A 13622-nucleotide genomic window follows, 5' to 3' on the forward strand; every position below is an offset into this window, starting at 1 on the left:
GTTGGGAACGGGATCGGGTTTGTACGCCAGTTGTACTATCAGGTTCTGACGCACCCCCAGAAGGCGGCAGAGCCGGCGGGGCAGCCGCAGCTGGGGGTTGAACCTGTTCATGATCATCATAAGGAGGAGGGGACCGGTAGACAGGCCAGTCCCGTTCGCTGAGCTCATCATCGGACGACAGAGGCGCTGGGGCTGCGCGGTTTGCTGTGCGACCAGGATCCTGGATTTCCCTGTATTATTGACTTGCTTTCGCTTTTTCTCACATTCTTGACTCCCTTTCCTCGACTCATCTGCCCGCCTCTGCGTTTCATCCTTTCACTGGACATACGCAGGCCAACCTACCTTCTTCTTACCCAACTTCTCCATCTCCCTTAAAACATATGCTAAGCGCTCAATTCTATCCCAATTAAAAGTTCCATATGGTGGGAAGCTCTCTCCCTCACCTTGGGTCCACTTAGCCCATTCAGAAACATGTTGGACACTTTCAGGTCCATAATAGACATACATATAGGCATTTGGGGTTCCCTTTGAAGGGGAAACCTGGGGTTTCTTTGATGCCATATTATCCATTTTTTTTATCTAATAACTATAAAAAATAAAGGCCAGCCTTTGGCGGGTCCTCGACCCCCAATCTACTACTAAGGTACTTTCACCAATCAGTCCACTCACACGCTCAAGGGGTCCCGGACACGCACACACACACTCAGTACCAACTCCAGGGGTTACCAACCCCGAGTATATTCTAAACCTAAACTCCAGGGGCTCCAACCCCGAGTACATTCTAAACCTAAACTCCAGGGGCTCCAACCCCGAGTACATTCTAAACCTAAACTCCAGGGGCTCCAATCCCAAGTATATTCTGGCTAGAGCGTTCCCGGACCGTGACAATTAATCTCCTAAATACTTAAATAGATGACTTACCCTAAGAGTCAGCCACAGGCAGGCGAAGGCAGATCGCGGATCAACAAACCCCAGAAGCCCAAATCGGGCTGCCGTGTACTGAGGAGTCCTTGAACAGTGAGGTCCTAACGCTCATGCTCCGTGACCCAACCCTAGGTGTTAGTCATCGCAGTGGAACCTCCAAGAAACCGTCAGAGATTAATCACACCAAGGCATCATTTCATCCGTAGAAACCCCATTTATTATTTGTACACAAGGGAGACAATACAATGAGAGCTACTGTACCGTCTCGTAGCAGAATACACGCAGACCTGTTGAAAGCATTTTTACAGCCAATCAGTAAATTTTGCACAAACCTATCCATTTATTTGCATAAGTTAACTGACCAATCCACATTCTAGTAAATTTCCATTCCCATCACAACAGATGTTGTGCTTATGCACATGCTTACCACAACTCTGATTACATTCAGCCTGGGAAAGAACAACATGGAATGTCTCAGGGCTCATTCTACAACTGTGCTCAGACAAGATGGTATTGTTCTCAAGGCTGCAGTATTTTTCTTTTAGGCCTAGGCATATAGTTCAACTTCCTCCATTAACCCTTTTAGCTTTAAATAGGTTCCCTGTAGTTGCCTAGGCCACTACACGCTTTGCTGAATGAAAATCCTGGATCTTTGACCTCACCCAAAAAAGCATGGTTGATGTGTTGTCTTGACCTTGTGAATTCTCTTGGATCTTCTGTGGATTTTGGTGTTTTGGCTTTGCACAGCTTCCCGAAGTGTCCTATTCAGTTACTTTGAAAACATTGGGCTGAAATTGCCAGACATTGATCACGCCTGTGGGGGCGTTTTGCTCCACAGTGCTGGCATGGTCACTCTAGTGGTCGGTTCGTGTGTTTCTTCCCTTGGCCTGGAGTGTCCCTGTTTCTGTGCTGTTTCACTAACTGGGCAGTGGAGTTTACTTTGTACCATGGTTTGCTTTATCCCTTAATGTGAATCTATGCTGCAAATGGATTTCAGACTGCCTGACAATCCAAATAGCTTTCTCAAGGGTTAGGTCTTCCTTTGCTTGGAGCATGTCTGAGTCTCCCGCACCTCTGCCCTCACCCCTTCCCCTCCCACCCAGAACCATGATAGGGTCTCGCTAGTCCTCACTTTTCACCCTACCAACCTCCGCATTCAAAGGATCATCCTCTGCCATTTCTGCCAACTCCAGCATGATGCCACCACCAAACACACCTCCCCCTCACCCGCCCTGTCAGCATTCCATAGGGACTGTTCCCTCCATGACACCCTGCTCCATCACCCCAACTCCTCATCCCCTTCCCACGGCACTTTCCCATGCAATCGCAGAAGGTGCAACACCTGCCCCTTTACCTCCTCCTTCTTCAGCATCCAAGGCCCCAAAATCTCCCTTCAGGTGAAGCAGTGCTTCACTTGCACCTCCTTCAATTTGGTCTACTGTATTCACTGCTCCCAATGCAGTCCCCTCTACATTGGGGAGCCTAAATAACCACTTTGCGGAACAGCTTTGCTCACTCTGCTTCCATACCCAGACCTTTCTGCTGCTTTTCATTTCAACACACTATCTTGCTCTTATGCCCACATGCCCCTTGGCCGGCTGCAATGTTCCAATGAAGCCCAACGCAAACTGGAGGAATAGCACCTCATCTTCTGATTAGGCATTTTACAGCCTTCCAGTCTTAACACTGAGTTCAAAAACTTAGACCGTGAACTCTCACCTCTATCTTTACCCCTTTTCTAAAAATCCAATTTTTAAAAAAATGTACTTATTTATTTTAGGTTTTTTTTATCCTTTTTCCCCAACCGTCCCCCTGCCAATACCCCCACAGGGCCACCTGTCACTTGTTTTTATGTCTTGCCTTCATAGAGTGCTAACCCTTGTTCTGCCATTAGCACATTCTGCTCTCTTACCTTTATACCACTATCAACACCTTGTTTAGTCCTTAACACTATCATTAACACTCCCTTTGTCCTATATCCATGGCATCTTTGTCAAATTTCTCCTCAAATCCTACCTATCCCTGACCTTCTATTTTGCTCCTCCTGCTCCATCCCCTCTTAAACAGTATAAAATCCAGTATATTCCTACTTCTCTTTAGTCCTGAAGAGTCATAAGGACTTGAAACGTTAACTCTGTTTCTGTCTTCATGGATGCTGCCAAACCTGCTGAGTTTTTCCAGCATCTTCTGTTTTTATTTCAGATTTTCAGCATCCGCAGTATTTTGCTTTTATCTCAGAGTCTGTTGTCCACCACTCCTACAACTATTCTATCCCTGATTAGCTCAGATTTCAGGTCACCGTGATCACAGCCTTCAGCCATCCTGTACAGCTCGCTAATGAAGGAGTTGACAGGTTCTTCTGGCTGCTGCACATGTCTAATAAATTTAGCCCTTTCAAGAATTTTATTACTTCTGAAGTTAAAATGAGCATCTAATTATTTTAAAACTCAATCAAATTTTGCAGATGATTCATTGATTCCGTGTCTAGCTATTATATTATCGGCTATCGGGCCTACTGAATAAAGCAGTGTGTTAACTTGTTCAACTTCTGTCTTTTTATCCAGACCTGAAGCAATCATGTATCTAAGGAATCTCTTTCTCCAGAGTCCCCAATTTTGTGAATGATCTGGGCCTTTGATAAGTGCAAATTGATCTGGAAAAGTGGATTTCTGATCCATGGTTAAAATTTTTAAGTTGCAGGTTAATGCAGCTTTAAGACGTTTCCAAAAATCCAAGATGGCGCCGCTGTATGCTTCTTCACCAAGGGGTTTCCTGCACTTGCCGGTTTTGTTTGGCTCCCACAGTAATACCGTTCGTAGTCTCAATGTTAAATTTTTTTCAACAATGGCTGCCTGGACTGACTGGTTAGAGTTCCCCGCTTTGTTCTTGGGTCTTGGAAGGAGTCTTGGGTCATTGAATCCTGGCTCTTGCAGAGCTTTTAAAGCTGCCTACTCAGTCACGATTAAGTTTTGATTAATTTTTTTCTTCTTTGTTTAGAGTGAGCTCGGCCATCATGTGTTCAAGTGCCAACTCGGTGATCGGGTTTCTCGGACTGCCATTTAAACAACAGTTTCTGACCACAGCAGTTTTATAACTTTTTTCAGAACTTGTGTTTCAGAACTTCAGAATTTTAATATTTTTAGCTCACCCCTGCTAGATCTGCTGACTCTGCACACTCTAGGTATTGAAGCTGGTCTTCCATGGGATTCATTGGAGTCTTGTACTGCAATGAAGAATTTAATTTCTGCCTTCAGCTTCCAAGCCTTTCTTTAGAGATTTTCTCTGGTGATTTCCTTCTGCACCTTTGCTTCATGAGCATTTCTGGAGGTCAGAACGCTTCTTTGATTTGTTGCATAGTTGGGCATAGTTCCATAGGTCTTATTAAGGTATTCATAATCTTAGGTAGTTCAACAGTAAGTATTTATTAACTACTAGAATCTATATACATAGGTACAGTAAAGTCCATGCTTGGAGCTATCTCCATGCTTGCTTCCATGCATGGCTCTATCTGGCACTAGACTGACCCCTAGGTGTGGGTCATGTGTTCTCTTGCATCACTACGTGGGTGGTACTGTACTCAGTCCCACATCAACCCTTTATGTGGCAGACATTTATACTACAGCCACAAAATCTGTGCATTTATTATTTAATGTAGATTTTCCCCATTTTATTTTGCCAAGCTCTGCTAGTTACCATTATTGCTCTATGACTTACCTTTCATTACACAGTCAGGGAAAATAAGATACAAGAAAGATGGCAATAAAGATACAAAACAAAAGAAAGAACAGCTGCATGGTGCCTTGTCTTACAATTGGCCCAAAGCATTGTGCAGGCCATTAACTACCTATAGTTTAAACACTTAATACAAATGCAGCAGGTAATTTGCAAACAAAAAGATCACATAAACCACAAATAAGATGAATGAACAGTTAATATGTTTCAGTGGTGTCGATTGAAGGATGAATGTTCACCAGAACAGAACTCTGGTGTGGTTTAACATCACTTCTGGGAAAAAGGTATGTCTGACAGTGCAGCACTCCCTCGTTATTGTACTTTGTGTCAGCCTGAATTCAGAGTTCAAGTCTCTAGAGTGGGACTTCTTTCAATCTTCTGACTCAGAGGTAAAGAAGCTACCACTGAGCCAAGACTGATATTGTGTTCGCTACCATCAACTTCCTCCCTGGCTTTACTCTACCAAAGACCTTGACTGCTTATTGGGAAGCTGTCCACTGTTACTGTATCTAAGAGATCTTATTCACATATGACTCTTCGCAGTGAGTAACTGCAACTAAGCCAGGCACAGTCTTCACCCAATATTACAGCTGGGATCATTGGTTGATGATGAGGACAAGGAGCTTAGCCTATTTTCAATCTCTGTTACCCAAAGAAGCCAACTGAGACCAGTCAACACATCATGATTTATGTCTTATTTTTGTAAATGTTCCCCTCTCTGCACCTTGTCATTTTCTACTCAAAGATAACAGGTTGACAAACTGCCCATGAGCCTCTGTTCTAATTGCTCTGCTAACAGGTGTACTGTTAGCAACCAGTGGCAGAGCAATTTGAGCAGACTTCCCATTTCTCTTAGTAGGGAAGTATTTGGTGGTCATAAGATAAAGCAAATTTCTCTTTCATCCTTATGGAGAAATATTTTCCAAAAGAAAGGGAAGAGGAAAAACCACACAAATACAGCCAGTCTACCGACAATGTTGGGGAAACTTTTCGAGACAATGGTCTAAGATAAAATTAATTGTCATTTGGAAAAAGTATGGGTTAACAGGTGAAAGTCAGCAGGGATTTGTTAACTACAGTCATGTTTGACTAACTTGACTGAGTTATTTCTTGGAACACCAGACAGGGTTGATGTCATTTCCAAATTGCAAAGCACCTGCACCACTTTCCAATGAAGGACAGCAGTCTGCTTCTCAGAGCTGCAGCCCAAACAGAGCTGCCGGCCCAATCGGGGACAACTTCGAGTTCGTGTTGAGGCATACCCAAAGGGTGGGTCAGAAATGTTTTCAATGTGCCAAGGCCAGGCATGCAGGCAGGTCCCGATGATCAGAGAGGTGAACTTCCCAGTGGCGGGTTGAAGCCATGGGGTCGGCCATTGATACCAGGGGAGCCCCCATGGACCATGGAACGTCCGGAAAGTAAGGCCCTCCTTGGGAAGCCGCTGGGAGGATGCCTAGATGTACCTAGCAGTCTCCCCATATTGTGGGAGGCCATGCCAATGTCCCATTGGTCTATGAAACGAAACCCCTGCCTCCCACACCATTCCTTCAGCACAAAATTAACTTTCTAACCTGTTCATCGCTTTGTCAGTTGGCACGTGACTCAGTTAACAATCACAATCTATTCCTTGTGAGGTTTCTCTTTTTTTAATTTGGGCCCTAACTCCTTCATCTCTCAGCAGAACATCATCCTTAGTTTACTTATGCCATTGGTTCCTGCATGGCCCATAATAACTGGATGCTTCCCCTTCCAATACAAGTTCTTTCAGGATTTGGACCAAAACTCTAAACTCTTTCATCAGAACACCATTCCCCATTCTATTTATGTCATTAATTCCTATGTGAATCACGGCAACTGGATCCTCCCTCTCCAAGTTCATCTCCAGGCATGAGGAGATGTCTTTAACTCTGGCACCAGGCAGCCAACACAACCTTCAGAACTCCCAGTCTCAGCAGCAGAGAACAGTATCCATCCCCCTGACTATACTGTCCCCTATCACCACCACATTCCTTTTCACTCCCTCTCACTTGAATGGCCTACTGAACCATGGAGCCATGGTCAGTTTTCCCATCCACCCTGCAGTCCTAGTTCTCAAACTCACAGGTAGAAAGTACCTCGTACTTGTTCTTGATGTCAAGCACCAAGGTTCCTCCATCATTACATCCAGGATCCCCATACTTCCTTGACTCACAGTCATACCCTCCTGTCCTTGAGCATTGGCTGACCCTAAAGTTCTACTTAACCCTGTAACTACCTCCTGGAACAAAGTGTCCAAGTAACTCTTCCCCCTCCCTGATGGATCACAATGTCTGCAGCTCAGACTCCAGTTCACAAATCTGGACTGCAGTTCTGAGCTACAGAGACTTACCACAAGCATGGTTGTCAAGGATCACAATGCTTTCCACAAATCTCACTTGCTGTAGTTATAGCAAACCACCTGCCCTGCCTTACCTATCTAAACTTATTTGTTTATTTTATTAGTTAATTAATTTTAGTTGAATTGATTATTTTAGTTTTATGAAATCATTGGTTTATCTAGTTTAAGTTACTAATTTAGTAAAGTAAAGCAAAAAGAACATGTCCAGGTATTACACCTTTTTTGAATTAAACAATAACATGGGGGCAATAGTTTCCTGGTGTTTTCTCCATGGCAATGCCTCGTCCAATCAGAATCAACTTGCCAACCAGTCAACACCATTTTCTCATGCAGTATAAATTGTCGTACCCTTTGAAATTTGGCATTCTTGCGTCTATCCTGATGAGTGCAAGATGAAAAACTTTGACAGCATGTGTCTTTTTTTCAGCAATGCTCAAGTTCCGTACTGCCAAGTGACTAAAAGTAAAGTAATAGCAAACCACAGTTTCCTAGCTTGGAGATAAATGAAAAACCATACACCAGCTTTACTAGCAGTTTGAAAAAAAATTAAATGGTACTTTCTTCCCCCTCTGCAGAGAATTCCCACTTGCACCAAATTCCTGAATTTAGCATTGTGTAAATGAAACACTTTCACGATCACTTTATGCTCCACACTCTCTTTAAAGGCTCATTGTTTGATTATATTTTCTGCCTGTCAATCTGTGATTCCAATTTATCTTGGCCAGATCTGTTTTCAAAATGCTGAAGTTGACGCTCTTGCAGTTAAGTAACCTTTCTCTAGATTACTCCTTGTTCTTTTCCATAACTAACCTAAACCTTATGATACTATGATCACTGTTCCCTAAATGTTCCCCAACTGCCATTTGATCCATCTCATTCCCCAGAACCACATCCAGCAATGCTTCCTTCCTCATTGGGTCAGAAATGTAATCTAGAAACTTCCTCTGAACCCATTTCAGAAACTCTTCTCTGCCTTTTTCACTATTATCATCCCAGCCTATATTAGGATAACTGAAGTCCCCATTTTCTTAACTGTATAGTTTTTGCACCTCTCTAATTTTCCTGCAAATTTCCTCCACTATATTCTTTCCACTAGTTAGTGGTTTATAGATTACACACATAAGTACCTCAGTTGTTTCTTAACTCTAACCAAATAGATTCTGTCCTTGAATGTTGCAGGACACCATCTCTCTCCTGCATTGCAACGTTCTCTTTAATCAATGCTGACACTTTTCTTCCCCTCTCTATCTTCTTGAACACTTTGTATCCAGGAATATTTAATACCCAAGCCTTCCCTTTTTTGAGCCAGCTCTCCAGATCACATTACATCATATTCCCATGTACCTATTTGCATCAGCAGTTCACCAATCTTATTTATCACACTTTGTGCATTTACACTGCACTGCAAACCTATCTTAGTCTGACTCCAGCTAATACCTTACTATTTCTTGTCCTAGAGGTACCTGTTACTCTCCCAATCCTTTATGCACATTGTTTCTCCTTTTTAATGCTATAATCATAGTCCCCATCCCCATGTCAAATGAGTTTAAACCTTCTCCCACAGCAACAGCAAACCATTTTGTGAGGATACCCCACTAGCCTCCAGGTTCAAAGGATCATTCTCCGCCATTTCCACCAACCCCAGCATGATGCCACTAGCAAACACATCTTCTCCTCCCCTTCCCTGTCCTCCCCTGTCAGAATTCTGAAGGGATTGTTCCCTCCATAACATCCTGGTCCACTCCTCTATCATCCCCAACACCTCATCTCCTTCCCACAGCACCTTTCCACGCAATCACAAGCGATGTAAAACCTGCCCCTTTACCTGCTCCCTCCTCACTGTCCAAGGCCCCAAACACTCCTTCCAGGTGAAGCAGTGATTTACTTGTACTTCTTTCAGTTTAGTCTACTGTATTTGCTGCTCACAATGTGGTCTCCTCTACACTGGGCAGACCCAACACAGACTGGGTGACCGCTTTGCAGAACACCTTCTCAGTCTGCAAGCATAACACAACCTTCTGGTCGCTTGCCATTTCAATTCACCATCTTGCTCTCATGTTCTTATTTCTGTCCTCGGCCTGCTGCAATGTTCCAGTGAAGCCCAACACAAGCTGGAGGAACAGCACCTCATCTTCCGATTAGGCACTTTCAGCCTCCTGGACTCAACATCCAGTTTAACAATTTCAGGCCATGAACTCTGTCTTCCATTTTGAATTTGTTCCCCCAAGTGCCAGTCGGTATTCTGTTCTCATGTTTTTGCTTTCAGACAGTCCTGACCTTTATTCTTCTAGTCACAGTTACTCTGGACCGATCCTCTGTTTCTTTAATACTATCATTACCTTTGCCTTTGGTTCCATGACATCTTTGTCATTTATCCCCCCTGCTCTCTAACCTATCCCTGACCTCATCTATTGTTCCACCTGCCCTTCTCCCCTTTTTAACAGCAAAAGCCCATCACACTCCTACCTCTCCAGCTCTGAAGAGTCATACTGGACTTGAAACATTAACTCTCTCCCCACAGATACTGCCAGACCTGCTGAGTTTTTCAGCACTTTCGGTTTTTATTTCAGATCTCCAGCATCCGCAGTATTTTTGCTTTCACTTCATGAAGATTTTGGCCCTGGCTCTGTTCAGGTGCAACCCGTCTGGTCTGTACAGGTCCCACCTCCAACGTAACTGGTCCCAATGTCCCAGGAATCTGAAGTCCTCGTTCTCGCACCATCTCTCCATCCGCATATTCGTCTACACTATTTCCATACTCACTAGCACGTGGCATCAGAAACAATCTGCAGATTGTGACCTTTGAAGTCTTGCTTATTAATCAATTTCCCAACTCCTTAAAACCTGCCTGCAGGACCACATCTCTCTTTCTGCCTATGTAATTCATACTGATATGGACCATGACCTCTGGTTCTTCACACTCCCGCCTCAGAATGTTCTGCACCTTTTCTTGTTCTTTGATGGGATGAGAGCATTGCTGGCGAAGCCAGCATTTGTTGCTCATCCCTAATTGCCCTTGAACTGAGTGGCTTACTAGGCCATTTCAGAGGGCAGTTAAAAGTCAATGACATTGCTGTGGACCTGGTGTCACCAGACCAGGTATGGATGGTAAATTTCCTCCCCTAAAGGACATTAGTGAACCGGATGAGTTTTTTACGACAATCAATGATAGTTTCATGATCACCTTTACTGAGACTGCCTTTCAATTCCAGGTTTTATTAATTGCTATTAAATTCCACCAGCTGCCATGGTGGGATTTAACTCCCTATCCAGAGCATTAGCCTGGGTCTCTGGATGACTTGTCCAGTGACATTACCACTACCCCACCATTTTCCCTAGCTGATCAGTGGCATCCTGGACCCTGGTACCAGGGAGGCGACATACCATTGTAGAATCATGACTGAGGCCACAGAAACCTGCATCTACTCGCCTGACTATAGAATCCCCTATTACTATTCTATTCCCAAACTTCAACTCTCTCGCTATACAGATAACCCAGCCAAGGTACTGTGGACTTGACTCAGAACTGAATACTGGTTAGAGAGTGAGATGCAGTCACGGGATGCCTGCATTACCTGCCTGGTTCTCCTTGTCGATCTGGCGGTCATTCATACCCTCTCTGCTTGCACACTCCGATCTAGAGGTGACCACCTCCCGAAATGTTCTATGCACATAGCTCTCCGCCTTATGGATGCACAGCAGTGATGCCAGCTTCAATTCCAGCTTCGAAACCAGGAACCCATGCTCCTCCATCTGATGATACTTCCTGCAGTTGCAGTTGTCTGGAGTTCCCAAATAACATGGGCTTTGCATTCAATGGGACTGAAGTGTCCTGCCATTCCTCTGTTGTTTAGACTACTGTATAAAATTACCAAAAATAAAACTTAATACAGCATCCTTGGCTTTATAAGGAGAGGCATAAAATACAAACCATGGAAGTTATGCTAAACCTTTATGAAGTGCTGGTTAAGCGCCAACTGGTGTATTATGTCCAATGCTGGACCACACTTTAGCATCAGCTGTCAAGGACTTAGATACACTAAAATAGTACCAGGGATGAGAGACAAGAGATGTTGGGATGTTTGATAAGTGTTTAGAATAATGCAAGATTTTGATAGGGTAAGTAAAAGAAACTGTTTCCATGGTAGAAGCATCATCAGCCGGAGGATGCAGATTTAAGATAATTGTCAAATGAACCAGTGGTGAGATGATGAGAATTTTTTTTTAAAAGTGGTGTGTTGTTATGATCCAGAATGTATTGCCTGAAAAGGTGGTGGAAGCAAATTCAGTAATAACTTTCAAAATGTAATTAGATAAATACTTGAAGGGAAAATATTTGCAGGGCTACGGGCAAAGAGCAAGGGAATGAGACTAATTGGAAAGTTCTTTTGAAGACCTGGAACAGACATGATAGCTGAAAGGCCTCCTTTTCTGCTTTATCATACTATTATCCTATTTGCTGAAGTTGCTGCTCTAATCAATTACACTATTCCACTTGAGGAATCTTATTCTTTATGAGACTCCTCTAGCTTCAGCCATCTTCCTGTTATACAAGTCCTGATAGGATGTGCATTGGTGTAGCCAAGAGAACAGGTGCATGACCTGCTATATAGCCTTCATCAAAGCAGTGAACAGCCCAAAGACAACTCTTCCTCTCATAATTATTTTCCTCTGTAGAGGATATGGAGCAATCACCAGAACTTTCCAAATACTATATCTGAGAGTGGAAGGATAGAAGCCCCCTTTCCACCATTATAGCACTGCGCGAGAGTGTTCTACAGCATTGCACTATTCTTGAGCCCTACACTTTTCATTTCTGATAATCTAGATTTGATAAGTTTCAGTGTTGGCAGTAGAAAAAATAGGGTCACTGCAATTTATATTAATAGTTTTCAGTCTCCTCACCCTTCCCCCACATTATGGGCAAGTAACTTTTCTACATTCACTGTCTAGGCTTGTCCGAGAAAAATGGCATGCTTGAACAAGGCATTGGAAGATGTAACCCAGTATGACTGTTCTGCTTCCACTCCTTCATTTCTGATTTTCTATCCCCTTCTTCAGAAAATTGGAAACATTTATCCATGGTTCCTTCATGCAACACAAATAATAACACAACTGTACAAACCCTCAATAATAAACTTGACAATATTGTTTATTCTACGTCTGTTGAAGATGGGGAGCCCCCTGCTATTGAAGGAGAGACAGAATGCTACACAGGCAAGGGTCAGAGGTATCGTGGAACTGTATCAACAACCATTTCTGGTACAGTCTGTCAAAGATGGGACGCTCAGATTCCGCACCTGCACACAAGAACTCCAGACAACTACCCATGCAAGTAAGTAAATGTCAGTAGCCCTTGTGTGAAGTGCATTCCACCATCATCCCTGATGAGGGGAACAGACTCAAGTCACTCCTGTACGATTGCAGACTTGTTCGAAGTTGTGTGGAGCCAAGCCAGTTCCAATCAGGATTCAGACCGTCCATATTTCCATATCTTCTATTCATGAGATGAAGCTAGTCACACACTCAAAACTATGTAATATTCCTTTCTGATCGACATCCAACCTGCTGTTTTTCAGAGGACTAGAAGATAATCACTGCAGGAACCCGGATAATGAAAAGGAGCCCTGGTGTTACACCACCGACCCAGATACAAGATGGGAATATTGCCAAGTACGAAAGTGTGGCCTTGCGCCTCCAGGTGAGAATTCCATGGTTTCCAGATAGTGCTCTGCTTCTTTTTATTGAGCCCTATATTAAATCTCCACTAAGCTGTTTGTTGCTTTGTCAATTGGTCTATATATTATTATTAGCAGATCTCCCATCACGTTACATAGAGTCAGATGTGTTGGAGTTTTCTCATGATGGCAGCATTACGGCATATGGTTGATCTCCCAAGATATTATTAAAGACAAAAATTAGACTTGATTCTGTATCTGTAATCGTCTCTCCTTTCTGATTCCAACTTTTTGTACTGTTCTCTGTCTCATCCTACCGCTTTATGACCGTGACACATTCTTCTCACAGATGTCTGTATCATCCCTTCAATCTGCCCATTCTTTTGGATGTCTTTAGTGTCTGTGTGACTCACATGTGTACCTTTATACTCCACGTGCCTTAGACTAATCTTGTGATTGAGCTCCTGGTGTCACAGAAAACATTTTCACCTGTCCAAATATAGAATTGTACAATCATATAGCACAGAAAGAGGCCATTCAGTCTATCGTGCTTGTGCTGGCTCTTTGAAAAAGCTATTCAGTTAGTCCCATTTCCCCAGTCTTTCCCCATAGCCCTGCTAATTTTTTTTCTTTTCACGTATAGATCCACACCCCCTTTGAAAGCTACTATTGAATCTGTTTCCACCACCCTTTCAGGCAGTGCATCCCAGATTATTAAAACTCACTAAGAGAAAAAACATCCTCCTCCACTTTCCTCTAGCCTTTTTGCCAATTATCTTAAAATCTGGGTCCCCTAACCTCTTTGCTTTAAGGAAAACAATTCCATTTTCTATAGTCTTTCCACATTGCCGAATTCCCTCATCCCTGGTACCATTCTGGTGAATCTGCTCTGCACCATCTCCACAGGCTTG

General features: G+C 43.4%; 1 protein-coding gene across 1 annotated transcript in view; it reads left to right on the top strand.

Annotated features, from left to right (window-relative positions):
- Nucleotides 1-13622, top strand: part of plg (plasminogen) — a 125258-nt gene that overhangs the window by 56242 nt on the left and 55394 nt on the right. The window contains exons 8-9 of the mRNA XM_078556734.1: nucleotides 12206-12368; nucleotides 12613-12734. Coding sequence (XP_078412860.1) covers nucleotides 12206-12368; nucleotides 12613-12734 — 285 coding nt within the window. The remainder of the gene's footprint in view (nucleotides 1-12205; nucleotides 12369-12612; nucleotides 12735-13622) is intronic.

This window comes from Cetorhinus maximus, chromosome 14, assembly GCF_964194155.1.
Source record: "Cetorhinus maximus chromosome 14, sCetMax3.hap1.1, whole genome shotgun sequence".
NCBI lineage: Eukaryota > Metazoa > Chordata > Chondrichthyes > Lamniformes > Cetorhinidae > Cetorhinus > Cetorhinus maximus.